The 17,590-nt window shown below is 42.4% G+C and overlaps 1 protein-coding gene across 1 annotated transcript in view; it reads left to right on the forward strand.

The window, feature by feature from the left end:
* Window positions 1–10,015: 10,015 nt before the first annotated feature.
* HACD2 (3-hydroxyacyl-CoA dehydratase 2) overlaps window positions 10,016–17,590 on the forward strand; it is a 106,396-nt gene continuing 98,821 nt past the window's right edge. The window contains exons 1-2 of the mRNA XM_003795075.3: window positions 10,016–10,213; window positions 13,520–13,637. Coding sequence (XP_003795123.1) covers window positions 10,059–10,213; window positions 13,520–13,637 — 273 coding nt within the window. The 5' untranslated portion in view covers window positions 10,016–10,058. The remainder of the gene's footprint in view (window positions 10,214–13,519; window positions 13,638–17,590) is intronic.

The raw sequence follows: 17,590 nt of genomic DNA on the forward strand, positions 1-17,590 counted from the left end.
TTTTCAGAATCAAATGGGAGGTCTAGGGTAAGTTCTTTGAGATTTCTCCATACTTCCTTCCAAAAAGGTTTTATTAGTTTGCAGTCCCACCAGCAGTGTAAAAGTATTCCTTTCTCTCCACATCTGCACCAGCATCTCCAGTTTTGAGATTTTGTGATATGGGCCATTTTTGTTGGGGTTAGATGATATCTTAGGGTGGTTTTAATTTTCATTTCTCTAATAATTAGGGATGATGAGCACTTTTTCACGTGTTTGCTAGCTATTCATCTGTCTTCTCTTTTTTGTTGTTTTTTTGCAGGTTTTGGCCAGAGTTGGCTTTGAACCTGCCACCACCTCCAATATTTGGGATCAGCGCCCTACTCCTTGAGCCATAGGCACCACCCCATCTATTTTCTTTAGAGAAGTTTCTGTTTGTCTCTCTTCCCCATTGATGTATGGGGTTGTTGACTTTTTTCATGTGGATTAATCTGAGTTCTCTATAGATCCTAGTTATCAAGCTTTTGTCTGATTCAAAATATGCAAATATCCTTTCCCATTGGGTAGATTCTCTATTTGCTTTGGTTGTTGTCTCCTTAGCTGTACAGAAGCTTTTCAGTTTAATTAAGTCCCATTTGTTTATTTGTTATTGTTGCAATTGTCATAGCAGTCTTCTTCATGAAGTCTTTCCCCAGGCCGATATCTTCCAGTGTTTTTCCTATGCTTTCTTTGAGAATTTTTATTGTTTCATGCGTTAAATTTAAGTCCTTTATCCATCTTGAATCAATTTTTGTGAGTGGAGAAAGGTGGGGGTCCAGTTTCAGTCTTTTACATGTGGATATCCAGTTATCCCCGCACCATTTATTGAATAGAGAGTCTTTCCCCCAGTGTATGTTCCTGTTTGGTTTATCAAAGATTAGGTGGTTATTAGTTATTGGTTTCATTTCCTGGTTTTCTATTCAATTCCAAATGTCTGTGTCTCTATTTTTGTGCCAGTACCATACTGTCTTGACCACTATGGCTTTGTAGTACAGCCTAAAATCTGGTATGGTGATGCCCCCAGCTTTGTTTTTATTACTAACTGCCTTAGCTATATGGGTTTTTTTCTGGTTCCATACAAAACACAGAAACGTTTTTTCCAAGTCTTGAAAATAGGATGTTGGTATTTTAATAGGGATGGCGTTGAATGGGTAGATTGCTCTGGGATGTATAGACATTTTAACAATGTTGATCTTTCCCAGCCATGAGCATGGTATGGTCTTCCATCTGTTAAAGTCTTCTGTTATTTCCTTTCTTAGGGTTTCATAATTTTCTTTATAGAGGTCTAAGATCATATCGTCAGCAAACAGGGAGAGTTTGACCTCCTCTGCTCCCATCTGGATGCCCTTTATTTTCTTGTCTTGCCTAACTGTATTGGCTAGAACTTCCAGCACTAATAGTAATGGTGACAGAGGACAACCTTGTCTGGTTCCAGTTCTAAGTGGAAAAGATTTCAGTTTAAATAGGTAAAATATTAATTAAAGGGTTGGCGCCCATAGCTCAGTGGGTAGGGTGCTGGCCACATACACTGAGGCTGGCGAGTTCAAACCCAGTCTGGGCCTGCCAAACAATGACAACTACAACAAAAAAATAGCCAGGCATTGTGGTGGGCACCTGTAGTCCCAGCTACTTGGGAGACTGAGGCAAGAGAATTGCATAAGCCCAAGAGTTTGAGGTTGCTATGAGCTGTGACGCCACAGCACTCTACTGAGGGTGACATATGAGACTTTGACTCAAAAATAAATAAAAATATAAATTAAAAACCAGAATGGTCTCAGAATAATTTTTGTGCACAAAAATTGCCCTCCTTGAAATACTCCTTGTCAACCAAATTGACAGTTTGATGAGAATAGAATTGTTTTATTGAGGAATTCCCACATGACATTGTATGTGGGTCATTTCTCTGGACCACACAGTCTTCCATGAAGAATCTTCTAAACTCTTGCTGGTACAGGAATCACCTGCAGCCAGGCCAGCCATGCACTCTGTACAGTCACAAAGGGCCCGGCACTCATGGGGTCTCACACTTAGTGCTTTGCTGTTGCTATCTTAAAATTCGTAACTTTTTAAATTAGGACCCCACATTTTCATTCTGCACTATGCCTTGTGACTTCTTCCCTGGATGTCTGATTTCTGGCAGCCAGACAAGAGAGGGCTAGACTTTCAAGGCTTGGTACCCAGGCTTTCTCCTGAACCTTGCCCTCAGTTGTGCCTGTTGTCTACCATTCCTTGGCCTTTCCAGTCCACCTTTTTAAAAAAGACCACCTTTTCTGCCAGGATTGGGAGGTGAGGCTGTCAGCTGGTCATATGGGCTAAAGGAGGAGAAGGGGGGGATGCCTAGTTCCTTTAATTCTGTGGTAGGAATCACCTTTCTTTCTGAGGCTTTCTCCCCTGAAGATACTTGTAAAACTTAAAATTAATTATCATTTAGTGCATTTCCCAAATTTTGCTGACAGTTCAAGTCTACTGTATCTCCTCTCTCATCCTTCACCCTTTTTGGTTTATGCCTTTTGTTCCTTTATGTCACTTTATTAACAGTAAGCTTTGGGGAGAGATAGGAGGTAATGCAGGTGTTCAGTCTGCCATGAGCAATCACTAGTCTAGTCTCAGTTTAGCTTCCATAGAGTCAAGTGCTCTTCTCTTTAGTACTCACTTTTTGTTGCTTTATGTAATAATTAAATTATGTGATTACATGTACAACAGGTATAAGTAAGTTTAAGGACAAACCCTCTGACTATTGGTAAATATACAGCTGAGTTAGTGGGAGCAGAAGTATGTGGGCATAAGTTAATTTACTTTATAAAGGGAATGAAAATTCTGATAAATTGGGCAAGTTGGATTAAAGGATGATTAGCTGAGGTTTTATAAGACATTCATTAAGAGCAGGGGTCCTCAAACTTTTTAAATAGGGTGCCAGCTCACTGTCCCTCACACCGTTGGAGGGCAGGACTGCGGGCCCCAGGACGAGTCGGCTGCTAAGCAGGACAGGCAGCTGCAGCAAAAACACCAGCAGACCGGATAAATGTCCTAGACAGGCTGCATGTGGCCTGTGGGCCGTAGTTTGAGGACGCCTGATTAAGAGTGTGTACTGTTGAAGGTCTAAATGATTTGGCTACTTGGACAACCCATTAATCTTTAAGAACAAATCTTAAGAATGCCTTGAGCAAGCAGATGCCTTTCTAGGATCAGGCTCTTCCCTGCACTTGACTTGGGTAGTGCCAAGGTGTTCAGAATGACCTCCTGGATTCTGCAGCCTCCTATATCCTAACTCTTAGTAATCCTTGCCTCTATCTTGTTCTTCTATTTGGACTTTTGACCTGTTTTGACCTTCAAGACCTTGATTTGTCTCTATGAATTGATTGATATTCCTTTGTAAGGTACTTTGGATGCCTTCAGGGCAAAAACCACCTGGCCCTCTGATTGCCCTTCTCTGCAGGAAGTTAGTTTCAGCTTTTCTGCTCTAAGCCAGTTAGGACTCACTTTTTGTTCTCTGTCTTCTAACATTCTGAAATTTTCTATCTACCATTTCCCATATTTGTCTTCATATATGAAGGGCTTAATAGATTTAAAAAAAAAATAATAATTGGCCCGGTGTGGTGGCTTATGCCTATATTCCCAGCATTTCGGGAAGCCAAGGTGGGAGGATTGCTTGAGGCCAGGAGTTTGAGATTAGCCTGGGCAGCAAAGTGAGACCTTGTCTATACAAAAATTTAAAAAATTAGCAGGATGTGGTTGTACAAACCTGTAGTCCCAGCTACTCCAGCGGCTGAGACAGGAGGATCATTTAAGCCCAGGAGTTCAAGGTTGTAGTGAACTATGATCACACCATTATACTCCAGCCTAGACAACAGAGTGTGACCCTGTCTTTTTCAAAAAAAAGAATTATTATCCCTTTACTATCAGTTTAATGAAGGTTCCATGGAGTACAGAATTATTGCTTGTCTTTAGTAATTCATGTTTGGCCTTCTCTCTACTATGGTAGCTTTCTACTTCCTAAAGTCTTGATCTCCTGGTTCTTCTGAAAATAGGAGCCACAATTTTGAGCTTTCTAAATAATTTGAAAAAGATAAGACTGCCCAGCAGAACCCTATTTGTTCTGTGGTTAATATGCAGTCAGAAACAAATCAATATGAATCAGCTTTTGCAAATATCAATTAAAACTTTGAGGAACTTTTTGGGGTAAAGGTTAAATGCAATTAGTTTTCATTAAGAGAAAGTTCCTCTTGATTGGAAAATAAAATTCATTAGGTCAGATGAGCTTTTTTCTCCCTTGACTATGAAGAACAGAGTACTTAGGGACTAAGAGTTAAAAGGTTTCCTTATAAAAAATGGTGTAATATTTGCATGTAACCCATACACCTCCTCCTTTAAAGATGACACTTGAAATCATCTCTAGATTATTCATAATGATACAATGCCTACACATGACTTCTTTCAAGTGGATTCAACACAATACTAGGTGTGCAGAAGATTCAAGTTTTGCTTTGTGGAACTTTGTGGAATGCTTTCCCCCCAAATATATATATTTCCATTTTGGGTTACTATGAAGGTATACATGATTAGGTTACACTATTTGCATTTGTAAGATAAAGTACAAAGTCTGAGTTGTAGTTGAGCCCTTCACCCAGGAAGATGCCATATACCCCTACATTATACCCAACAGGTGGGAACTTGCCAAGCCCCCCATTCTTGAATTTTATTTATTCATTTATTTGGCCATACTTCACAGGCTTGTAGGTGATGGAGAACTCCCCTCTGGAGTGGCTGATCATCTCAGGCTTGATCTCCACCTGGTTTAAGGTCTTGCCGTTGTGGACGCAGACCATGCTACCCACCACCTAGGGCGGGCGTACCTGGAGCTTCTCCATGGGCAGTGCCTTCTTCTTGGCTTTGGGCAGGCACCTCGGCTGCAGGTCACGGTCATGCACCCGCCGCTGGTGGACAGATCAGCAACTGGTCGAGGTCCACGCCACAGTAGGTGTGCTTGTGGAAGGTCCTACCTCATTGGCTCCACTTCCACCACCTTGTCTGCTCCGTGGAAAAGCCCCCTTCTTGAATTAAGTTGTGTTTTTATCTCATGTGGGCCTATTAGTTACTGATCTACCAATTTCAGATTAGTACTGAGTACAAGGGATGCATGATTTTCCATTATTGAGAAACTTTACTTAGGAGAATGTTCTCCAAATCCATCCAGGTAAATACAAAAGATGCAAAGTCCCCATCTTTTTTATGGCTGAATAGCATTCCATGGTATACGCACACCACAGTTTATTAATCCATTTATGGGTTGACTGGCATTTGGGTTGTTTCTACATCTTTGTGATTATGAATTGAGCTGCTATAAATATTCAAATGCAAATGTCCTTATGGTAAAATGATTTTTTTTGAGTAGTTCTTTGCTTGAGCCCTGAAGTTGAAGGTTGCAGTGAGCTACGATGATGGCCCTGCAGTCTACCTGAGGTGACAGAGTGAGACCTAGTCTCACACACACAAAAAAAGTTCTAGGTAGGGCAGCGCCTGTGGCTCAAGGAGTAGGGCACCGGCCCCATATGCTGGAGGTGGTGGGTTCTAAGCCAGCCCCAGCCATAAACTGCAAAAAAAAAAAAAAAAAAAAAAAGTTCTAGGTATGTTCTGAGATGTAAAAGAGGTCTATGTTTTCAGAGACCTAAGAGAGGTCTATGTTTACTTAGACCTCTATAATATGCTTAATATCCTCAATTTTTCTCTGAGTGTAGCTATTCCATACTAGGCTGTAGGATACTTGGAAGCAGATAATATGCATTCGGCATTTGCTGTTTTTACCTGCTGTATTAGTTTTCTGTGGCTGCTATGCCAAATTATCACAAACTGGTAATTTATAACACTTGTTCTTCCACAATTCTCAAAATTTTGAAATCAAAGTCTCAGTAGAGCTGCACTCTCTGGAGGCCCTCAGGAAGAATCCTTCTTTCTGGCTGTCAGCATTCCTTGACTGGTGGTTGCATCATTCCAGTCTCTGCTTCCATCATCATATCACTTTATGTCTGTGTGTCTCTTTATTCTCTCTGTTGACTGTTTTATTAAGATATACAGTCACCCTCAGTATCTGCAGGGGATTGGTTCTAGTAACTCCTGAAAATGCCAAATTGAAGGATGCTCAAGTCTCTTATATAAAATGGCATAGTATTTGCATATGACCTACTCATATCCTCCCGTACACATTAAATCACCTTGAGATCATAATACCTAATACAATATAAATGCTTTGTCAATCCTTGTTATACTGTATTATTTAGGGAATAAGAACAAGAAAAAAAGTATGTACAAATGCAGCCATCACAGGCCTAAGTACGTTTTCTATCCCTGATTGATTGAATTCATGACTCTAGAACTCATGGATACACATAGCTGGACGTATGTGATTACATTTAGGGGCCACCTAGATAATTATCTTCTCATTACAAGATCTTTAACTTAAATAATACATCTTCTGAGACCTTTTTTCCAAATACAGTAACATGTACAGGTCCCAAGTATTTGATATCAGTATCTTTTGAGGAGCCAATTTTCAACCTACCATATTTGCCAAGCATCCATCCTCTTCCTATGGTTAACAACCCCCTTCAATTAAAAAGAGCAACTCTATCTCACCCAAACTTAATTCATACAGTTTGGGTGAAGCCAGCCCTCCTCTCACTATGAGTATATGGCAAAAACCTGGCCAAATAGCATATGTTATCTTCTTTGACCACAATGATTTTCTCAGTAATGGGCACTGGACCAACAAATGAATGAGGTGAGTTGCCAGGACTGTTGTTGGAACAAGAGAAAAAGAGATAAGGTCTTTGTTCTGGGAATGCTAGATTAAGAAAAAGGAATGTACTGACTCACCAGCTGGAAAGAATAATGAGCTAACTCACAAAATTGAAGGAAAAACAGCAGGTACCAGGGTCAGGGACTGGACTGCTTGACTTGTTTGTATCAATCTCTGTTCACATGGAAGGGAATAAGGAGCCTCAGGATTACATCTTTTAATCTTTAACAATCCCAGCAAAAAGACAAATGTTAACCCCAGCACTCACATATCAATTTCATAGAAAGACTACAATAAGGTATGCTTGCGTTGTCGGTCCTAAGTCTTTTTTTTTTTTTTTTAACAGTTTTTTGGCCAGGGGTGGGTTTGAACCCCCCCCCCCCCCCCAGCACATGGGGCCGGTGCCCCATTCTTTTGAGCCACCCTGGTCCTAAGTCTTGAAATAACTACTTTCCTAGTGAAACCACATCTATTCGTGTTGCCAAGTGGTGTATTAGGCGAGGGAGAAACAGACAAACACAAACATCTCAAGCAAAGTACTACCACCAAGGAATCACCACTGTTGCTATCTTATAAAATGTGTATGCTAATAAGGGAGAGAAGTCACATGAATAAATATAAAATTACTGTGGCATACATCATGAAAAGAAATACATGGAGACCACAGAGGGTAAAATGATGTATTACATAAGTTCAGGGCAACTTCCCCTAAGAAAGTGACTGCAGAATTTAGAGCAGGAGGAAGAAAGTAGGGATAGAGAGAGATTGTTCTAGGCAGAGAGAGGAGTATGTGCAAAGTCCCTGTGGCAGGAAGGAGCGCTGCTCACAGGAAAACCAAAGGTAAGGTGAGTATGGGGAGTGTGAAGGGAGACTGAAGAGATAGGTAGGGGATGCAGATTATGGTAGACCACAGTAAATATTTCATAGTTTTTCTTAAGTACCATTAAAAGCCATTAAATGGTCTTTTTTTTTTTTTTGGAGACAGAGTCTTAAGCTGTTGCCCTGGGTACAGTCCATGGTGTCACAGCTCACAGCAACCTCAAACTCCTGAGTTTAAGCAATTCTCTTGCCTCAGCCTCCCAAGTAGCTGGGACTACAGGCACCTGCCACAACACCTGACTATTATTTTGTTGTTGTTGCAGCTGTCATTGTTGTTTTAGCTGGCCCAGGCCAGTTTGAATGCACCAACCTCAGTGTATGTGGCCAGCACCCTACACTGAACTATGGGTGCCACCCACTAAAATGTCTTAAGGGGGTGAAGTGGGGAAAAGGAGTAGACGTCAACAAAGTTGTATCTGGAAAAGATTACTCTAACTGTACTGCAGAGAGCAGACTGGAATTAGACCTACACGGCTGCAAGAAGATATATTGAGTTTTAAACTGATTTCCAACTGACAGACCTTTATGTCTTCCTACCTGCTCCTACTTTTCCATTAAGGAGATTTTATTGGGGGAAAAAATTAGTCAAATGAAGAAAGAAACTTTTACATGAATGATAATTTGGTTTTGCAAAATGGCTCACTTTCTTTTGCAAAAACGTTTTTTGTCTCGGGTGGTGCTTGTGGCTCTAAGGAGTGGAGGTGGCGGGATCAAACCCCACCCCGGCCAAAAAAAAAAAAAAAAAAGTTTTTGGTCTCTGATCACAGCAATTTGGGCCCACTAACTCTCTTTTTTAAAAAGTTAGAAAAACAAGGCAACAGGATCTGTATACAATCTGTGAAGGCAGTAGAGTGGGACCCCCATAATTGTTTAGTTCCTATCTCTCCATCTCTCCTGGTCCCATGGCTTTAAATACCACGCTGAAGACGCTCAAATCTGTATTTTCAGCCCACATTTCTTCCCTGAACATCAGTCTAAACCTAATTATCTATTCCACCTCCCCACTTGGATATCTAACAAGGATTTGAAATTCAAAACATAAAAACCAAAATTACTGATTCTCTCCTTCAAAATTACTTCTTGTACAACTTCTTTTCTTCCAAATTGCTCACAATGCCTTTTATCTCACACATCTAACATACCCACAAATCTTATGCGTTCTACTTCTAAAGCGTATCCAGAATTCAATCGGGTTTTATCACCTCAATTGCTACCAAGCGCGGCCTGGATTAGTGGAATAACCTGGAATCATGTTCCACCAACTAATACCCATTTTCCTCTGGCTCCCTCTGTAGTCTCTGGGAGACCTAGGACTTTGTCCCTGCCATTTAATGCCGAGAATCCCAGGGCAACTTTGTAGACGCTCCATGAATAATTGTTGGAATGAATACATAAAAATTTCCTACCACCTTATGTACTGTAATTCATTTAAGGAGACGCTTGGGTGTGTTAAAATTGACAGCAGGAGGCTTTACAAATAACCCCCTAGAAAAAAAGCAATGCGTGCAAAGTGAGGTCTGCAGTTTCCCTCAGCAGACAGGTTTCCCGCCTAAGCCAACATCCTATTTTTGGTCTTTGTGGGTATAAATCTGCTCCCTTCCTCCGCGCTCCACGGTCAGCCAGCCGACGCCTTACCGAATCGCCTGTCCCCTTCCCACCCACGCGACCAGAAAGCCCAAGCGGCTTCGGGAAGGAAGAGACACTAGAACACCGCCCAGCTCACGGACATTGCGTTCTAAGCCACAGGGCCTTCTTCAGCGTTTAATTGTACCTTAAAAGTCAAAAGGCAGGGAAGAAACCTCTGGAGACTGAACTTTCAACCCGGCTACAGGTTAAGGAGCAGAGTCCACCCTGTAAAGGACCGGGGAAGCGAAGTGGGCGTCAACTGCCCTGATCCAAAATGGCAGCCTACTGGGGTGGGTTTGTTTAGAAGTGAATAGAGGGCCATTGGAAAGGAAGAACGAAGGCACGATTGTTTTGATCCAACATGGAAGTGGGGGTTAATAGGAGAGTTAATACCCATGGTCGGAGAACCATCCAGCTGGCGGGCACAGCGCCCTGGCAACCATCGCCAAACACCACAGTAACCTAACTCAAGATGGCGCCGGAGGTCGCTACCGGAGCGCACAGGAGGCGGAAATCACCCTCATCCAATATGGCAGCGGAGACGGAGGCGAGCCGAGGGCTGGGGGTGCCAGGTACGTCCGCGCCCTCACCCAAGATGGCGGCCGCCGTGGGCGCTGTCCCCGGCTCCGCCCCGCGGCCCCGCCCCGCCTCTCCTTCAACCCTCCCTCCGCCCCAGCGCCCGGCCGAGCCCGGCAGAGCCCGGCAGAGGTGCTCGCGCAGGGACAGTGGGCTCTGGGCGTTTGACATGGCGGCAGCGGCAGCGACTGCGGCGACGAAGGGGAATGGGGTTGGAGGTGGCCGGGCTGGGGCCGGCGAAGCCAGCGGCGCGCGGAAGAAGAAGGGTCCGGGGCCTCTGGCCACGGCGTACCTGGTCATCTACAATGTGGTGATGACTGCGGGGTGAGGCTTGGGCTCGTGGAGGCGGGGAGCCAGCCTGGCCGGGAGGGAGCTCTGCGGCCGGCGGCGCGCAGTGCAGCTCAGCCGTAGGTGTCTGGGACCCTGCACCTGGGTGCCGAGGCATGCCGAGCACAGAGCCGGCCCCGGTGCCAGCCCGCTAGCACACGCCCGCGCTGGGGGACGAGCCCAGTTCCCGGGCACAGGGACGCCGGGAAGGCTGCCGACGCGCTAGCTGGCTAGGGCCGTGGGGGAGAGAGTGGGCTGGCCACAGGGGCAGGTCTCGGGGCGGTGTGCCGGGCCGTCCTGCAGCGCAGAAGTCGGCCCAGCGGCTAGTCACGAATGGTGAGCTGTTCCAAGCTGGGGGAGTGGAGAGAGCTGTGGCTGCAGAGTGACCATTCATTTAGGCGGCTGTTTTCAAAATCCAGGCTGCGCTTTAATCTGAAGGTATAAGAAAAGTGTTCAAAGTTTTGCCCAGTGGCTTGAGCAGAGCCGTGCTTTAGATGAGTTTAGACGTTTTAGGATGGGTTGAAGCAGAGAAGAAACTTGGGAACTGAAGGCAGAGTTACTGGGGAGGGGGCGAGGATAAACCCTCGAAACAGGTTATACCCATCTTGTGCCTCTCTCATTTCAGTCCATCTCTTATCACACTGGGTTCTTAATGTTGATGTTAACTAGCTGTGTGACTTTGGGTAAATTATAGCCCTAGGGCTCCATAGAATTGTCAGGCATCCTCAAACTACCGCCTGTGGGCCATATGCAGCCGGTCTAGGACATTTATCCAGCCGGCTGGGTGTTTTTGCCGCCCTGCCAGTCCTGCTTAGCAGCCGCCTCGTCCCAGGGCCCACAGTCCGGCCCTCCAACGGTCTGAGGGACAGTGAACTGGCCCCCTGTCACTAGGTGATCTTGAAGTTTCCTCCAGCTCTACAGTTCTTTATCTTGTGGTTTTGGTGAGGAGGAGCACAAGATCAGACTGTTATGTACTTGATTCTATTTATATATATGTGTGTATATATATATATATTTTGGATACAGGGTCTTGCTCTCTTGCCCTGGCTCTAGTACAGTGGTGCAATCATACCTCACTGCAGCCTCAAGCTCCTAGGCTCAAGCAATCCTCCCCTTTCCACTTCTCAGTAGCTAAAACTAAGATGAACATTGCCACACCTGGCTAATTTTTTGAAATTGTTTGTGGAGAGGCGGTCAGGCTGGTCTCAAAACTCTAGCCTTTAAGAAGTCCTCCCACCTCAGCCTCCTAATGCACTGGGATTACAGGCATGAGTCACTGCACTGGCCTGTTAATGTGTTTTTTAATTACAGTCATTTGTAAAAGGATTTCCCTAATGTTTTATTATGAAAAATTTCAAACATACAGGAAAGTTGAAATGTATAGTGAACATCCAGTTTTATTTAAAGTGGTTAATACATTGGCAGGGTTCAAACTTCAAAATACATGCAAGAGTCTTGGGTAAAAATCTTTTCTCCTACCTTTCCCTTCTACTCAGCTCCCCTCCAATGAGGCAACCAATTTTGTGTATGCTGAAGATGCTGTTACAAACAAGGAAGGATGTATACATACTTCCCTTCTTTTAAAAAAAAAATACAGATGGTAACGTATATTTACAGTTCAGCACCTTGCCTTTTTTGTGTGTGAAAATAAATATATCTTGGGCAGATCATAGGCTTATCGCTAGAATTAGAAATGGTAGGTGTTGAAACCTAGGCTCAGAGAAGTTGTGACTAGCTTGAGATCATAGGATTTGTTAATAAAGGGAAGTTCTGGATCTAGAAATCATTCATCTTGACCTACAGGGCAATGAAGAGCTATTGCAGGTACAAGTTTTCTTTATTACATGTCACATACCTTGATATTTAAAAGAACATTAAGGAATCTGCGTGTGTTTATATATAAAATTATTGTTACTTTAGCAAGGTTCTTGATGAGAGGATTGGACTGGAGAGGTATTTTCAAGCACAGTGGTGAGAAGAAAAGTGGTCTATTCCGGGGTGATGAACATAGAACATGGAGTGGAGGGTAAAGAGTGATGATATCTTAAACCAGGAAGAGAAATTGAAATTGTGAGAGCAAAATAAGCTCTTTTATAGGCTGCTCATGCTGGACCGGTTGCACTGCTAAGGAATTAATTTCTTCTTTTACAAATTCCTATTTCATACCCTTGTATGATCATTTTTAGAAATAGCAGAGACCACATACCCCTTTGCCTTGTTTAGATTGTACGTGTGCATTTAAGTAAATCTATAACTGCCTTTCGGAAGACATACCTTCCTAAAAAAAGACCCATTTGTTTCATTAAGGAACTTAACAAATTAAAAATTGCAAGACCTGACATTTCTTTTTGAGAAGGAGAGTAGAACAGAAATGTAGCATTCATAGCTGTATGCTTAAGTGCTTCCCTGTGTTGTGGTTTATATTCAATATTTATTGAGTTTTCTGAGTTGCTTTCAGAGGTTTAACTAAACTTTTATTCTTAAAAAAAAAAAAACAAAACTTTTTGTGCTTATTTCATTGGCTTATTTATTTATTTATTTTGAGACAGAGTCTCAGTCGCCCTGGGATTGAGTGCCTTGGCGTTATAGCTCACAGCAACCTCGAACTCTTGGGCTCAAGCAACCCTCTTGCCTCAGCCTGCAGAATAGTTGGGACTACAGGTGCCTGCACATAAGTACCCACCCCAGCACCCGGCTAGTTTTAGAGACAAGGTCTCACTCTTGCTCAGGCTGGTCTCAAACTCCCCAGCTCATGCAATCCATCCACCTCAGACTCCCAGAGTCCTAGGAACACAGGTGTGGGCCACAGCACCCAGCTCATTGGCAGTTTGAAAATAATAGATTTTAAGGTACAGGACCGTTCCAAAGAAACATTTATAAAAATAATTTGACATCTCTCCATCTATTATTATTAAAGACCCTTGAACTGTACAATCCATTTACATTTTTTCCTTAACCAGTTTTTTTCTTATCTTAGACTTTCTTGCACCTAATTTAGCTACCCGAAGCCCATTTTAGCTTATTCCCCATTTCACCCTTGTTCTCAATAGGCAAAGTTGCAAAAACACAGAGCTCCAGATAGGTGAGGTGCCACTGTGCCACTGTGCTTTTGGTAGGGTGCTGTTGGTGGTACAATATTTCTGTGTAATACAGCTTGGCATTTGAGAGCTACAGTGGATAAGTGCAGGATTCTGATTCTTAAGATATACCTTTAGCAATATCTGTTATTGCTGCATCTTTTTAGTCCCTTAAATCCTACTTAGATCTTTTCTTTCCCTTGATTACTCTTTTCTTTTTTATTAGGTGGCTGGTGATAGCAGTTGGTCTGGTCAGAGCATACCTGGCTAAGGGCAGCTACCATAGTCTTTATTATTCAATTGAAAAGCCTTTGAAATTCTTCCAAACTGGAGCCTTATTGGAGGTAAGTCCTAAGATTTGTTGATGTTATTTATTTCTATGGTTATAAAGTAAAAAACATACTAGTACATTATACTGAAGTAGTCATATCTGTTAGATTTGCTTAAATTTTAAAATTCTGTTTCCTGGAATAATATCACATTGATACCTAGACCATCTTTTTGAAGTTTTGGATAAGGTAAAATCTCATATAGCTTGTGATACCTGGAATATATTTTATATTCAGCTTTTACTGGAAATTAAACAGACTTATATTAGGATTAAAAAAAATTCTAGAGGAATTTACATTTTTCAAGGAAAGTGTTGGCAAACTCATAATTTGAGGGGCCATAAAATGGAAACAGTGAACTTGACAGGTCAAGGTTATTAGCAGTGATCAATACAAGAGACTAGAGACAGTAGTGCCTGTCTGAAAGGCATCCAAATTAACAAGAAAAAAATTTTCACCAAAATTTATTGATTTTTCTGCATTAAGGGCAAGGTCTTCTCTCCTGGGGTAAACATAGATTAGGATATTTGAGCTATAAGTGCCAGAAACCCAAATCAAACTATTTGAAGCAAAAAAGAATCTTCTGGATTCTACTTGATAAAGGTATGGGGTTAACTTACAAGATCAAAGGAACCAGCTCAGGAGTGAGAACCAAGGGTTTGACACTGCTGAGCTCTCTTTAACCCTGCTCATCTCCATTTCTCTTTGAATGTTGGCCTCAGGCTCTCCTACCACAGACAGCCTTCTCCACACTTTGGGAAATAGGGAAGGAGTTTATTTTTCTCACCTTCTGTGTCATACACAGTTCAGTTCTAGGGAAGGATTCTGGTTGGCCCTCCTCAGAACAGTTCAGACACTTGCCAGTGATATGAGATATTTGATTAGCCAAGGCTTAGGACACATGCCCATCCTTCTGTCCAAGGGTCTACAGACTTTGTTAATGGTCAGGAGGATTGGGGATCCCTTTGGCCAACAAAGTCAATAGCTGCTGTATATATAGTTCACTATATATGATTGCAGGGAAAATCTGGTGTTCAGTTTCCTTTCACTTAGCCTCCAGAGCAAGCCCATCCATGACATTTATACCTCAGTGGCAATTTTTTTATCTTTGAGACAGTCTCACTCTGTCACCTTGGGTAGAGAGCATCATAGCTCACAGCAATCTCAAACTCCTGCGTTTGAGCAATCCTCTTGCCTCAGCCCCCCGAATAGCTGGATAGCTGATACTACGGGTGCCTACCACGACACCCAGCTAGTCTTATTTTCCTATTTTGGATGGGGTCTCGCTCTTCCTCAGGCTGGTCTGGAACTCCTGAACTCAGGCAGTCCACCCACCTCACCCTCCCCGAGTGCTGGGATTACAGGCATGAGCCAGCATGCCTGGCCCTCAGTGGCAATTTTTAAAATCTAAAGTATGATATGGACTGATATTTAAGAAAAAATTATTTACCTCCATGAAATCAGATGTGATACTTTACCTCTCATGTTTACTTTTAAAAGCAGAAAGTTGAAGTCTCTGCTTTTTTTCCCTCTTAGAAAGCAGGGGAATTTCAATACTGTACATACTTACACAGTTTAAGCAGGTGTATGGTAAAGTGAGCTTCTACCTGGACGGTCAAGTACCCTTTTTCTAAGTGTTCTGGCTTTCCCAGTTTACTCTGAATTGATCTCTTGTCCACCTCATTTTGTCATTTGTGAAATGATTAGGTTAAGGGAAATCACTCAAGTCCCTTCCTGCCCTAATAGTTTTGTGAGCCATTGTTAAAGTTTGGGGCCCGAATGGGGGGGAGAGGGGGGAGGGCAGTAGTAACTAAGCAGCACTTTGTCTCCCAGAGCTGTGGCTAGCCCAGTTTCCCTCCAGCTACAGAGAAGAAAGTTGGGGGTCAGAACCATCAGAAACTGCCCCAGTGCTTAATATAGTAAGGAGTTATACCCAACTGGAATACGTCAGTAATTTAAAGGGGATTCTGTTTCTTTGAAACATTGTTGTATTAGAAGTATAATTTAAAATTTTTTGATATATCTTAGGGAAGGTACATTAAACAATGCAATACGAAATCCTTTCAGGAATCAAGTGTTAGACTTTGAAGGATTAGCCTGTTTATCCCTATAGAATTTTTAATAGGGATGTAAGAAAATATTTTGGATTTTTGCTTTTATGTCTGTTATTCCCACTAAGAACTAATTAGGTGACAGATCCTAGATTTGATTTGGGGAAGAGGACTGTGGGTAAGGAAGTGAAGACTCCCAGGAACCTGCAGGGAATTAACATCACAGAGATCAGTGATCCTAGTAACCCTATAGACAGCAAGCTTGCTAAAACCTCGTTTCCTGTGCAGCCAGAGAAGGCGTGTCCTATCACCTACCCAGTCTACATCTTGCAATGATAGCAATAATAAATGCGCCGTATTGTTTAATTACACCTAAGTTATCCTTGTGGGAATTATAGTACTTGACAATATTTCCAATTAACAGGAAGAAAAAATGAATTCAAGGATGGTAGCTGCTTGTTTATATCTCTTTATGCTGAATGTTTTTTATTAGGTTTTGTGAGAGCTTGCTAAAAAAGGAAATAGAAGTTATTTGTTCTCAAGAAACTTCAGATCTTCTTAGGAAAATCCTAACACTTTGTTTTTTAAAGACTTAAAAACATTTACCAAGCAAGTGCAAATGGACATGTGTAATACAAAAAGAAACTTACTCTCTGAGGAAATTAAATGATTTTTTACAAAGTGAGTACACAGGTATGAGTTGGTGAAACAATGACATAGCTTTTTTGTAAAGTGGATACAATGCTTAATTGTTTTCTACATACTCATCTAAGAATGTCTTGAATATTTTGATAGGTGATTTTCCAGGTTGTATACAACAGGTAGATTCTTTACCACAGGTGGTAATTTAAATAAGTATGTGTGTGGATAATGGTGCTGTGGAGGTTGAGCCCTTGCTAATAAGGAGCTTAACATCTTATTGAGTAGATAATTATTTTAGGACTGGTGGCTGGAGATAACAGAAACCTCAACTAGCTTACACAGCAAGAGGGATTTACCCATAACTACATAGGCTGTACCCTGGAATCCAAGGGCAGAGATGTAGCTGAGCCTTAGGAACAGCCTAGAATCAGAGACTAGAGCACCATTCAAGAGTTCTCACGCCATCTCTGCCATTCTCTCTTTCTGTCTCCCATTCATTCTTCTCTTCTCACACAAAAGTTTTTTCAGTTGCTTAATCTAAGTGACAGGTAAGGTAACAGCCAAAAGCTCCTGTGATCATGAGAGCACTTAGTTGGAAATAGAGTCTTGCAGCCAATTTCACATTTCCAGGGAAGTGCCTAATAGGTCCACCTTAAGTCAGCTGCTCATTCCTGGACTAGGCATCAGGGATGTTCGTTCCCGGACCAATCACCCATAGGTAGCAGTAAGGTCACATTAGCCATATAGAAGGGTTGGAGTGAATGGGACAGTTTCTAGAAAAAAGGGTGCTAAGTGGAAAGCCCAGGAAGTATTGTGTTTACTAAAATACTCGTAAGACACACAGTAGAATAAAGATTATAATGTATGAGATGATTTATAAATTGACAAAAAGTAAAATGCTGGTAATCAGTGTTGTGGGCTACAAGATCAGTGTGTGAATAATGTATTATGTCTTGAGTAAACCTGAAAGCCAATTAGTATAGGTAGCAAAAATATATTTTTTTGGCTGGGTGGCTCATGCCTGAAGTCCTCGCACACTGGGAGGCCAAGGCAGGTGGATCACCTGAGCTCAGGAATTCCAGACCAGCCTGAGCAGGAGTGAGACCCGTCTCTACTAAAAATAGAAAACTAGCTGGGCGTTATGGCAGGTGCCTGTAGTCCCAACTATTTGGGAGGCTGAGGTGAGAGGTTTGCTCAAACCCAGAAGTTTGAAGTTGTTGTGAACTATGACACTATGGCACCCACTACCCAGGGCAACAGAGTAAGGCTCTGTCT

This window comes from Otolemur garnettii, unplaced genomic scaffold (genome assembly GCF_000181295.1).
Source record: "Otolemur garnettii isolate 467f Iridium unplaced genomic scaffold, OtoGar3 scaffold00089, whole genome shotgun sequence".
Classification (NCBI taxonomy): Eukaryota; Metazoa; Chordata; class Mammalia; order Primates; family Galagidae; genus Otolemur; species Otolemur garnettii.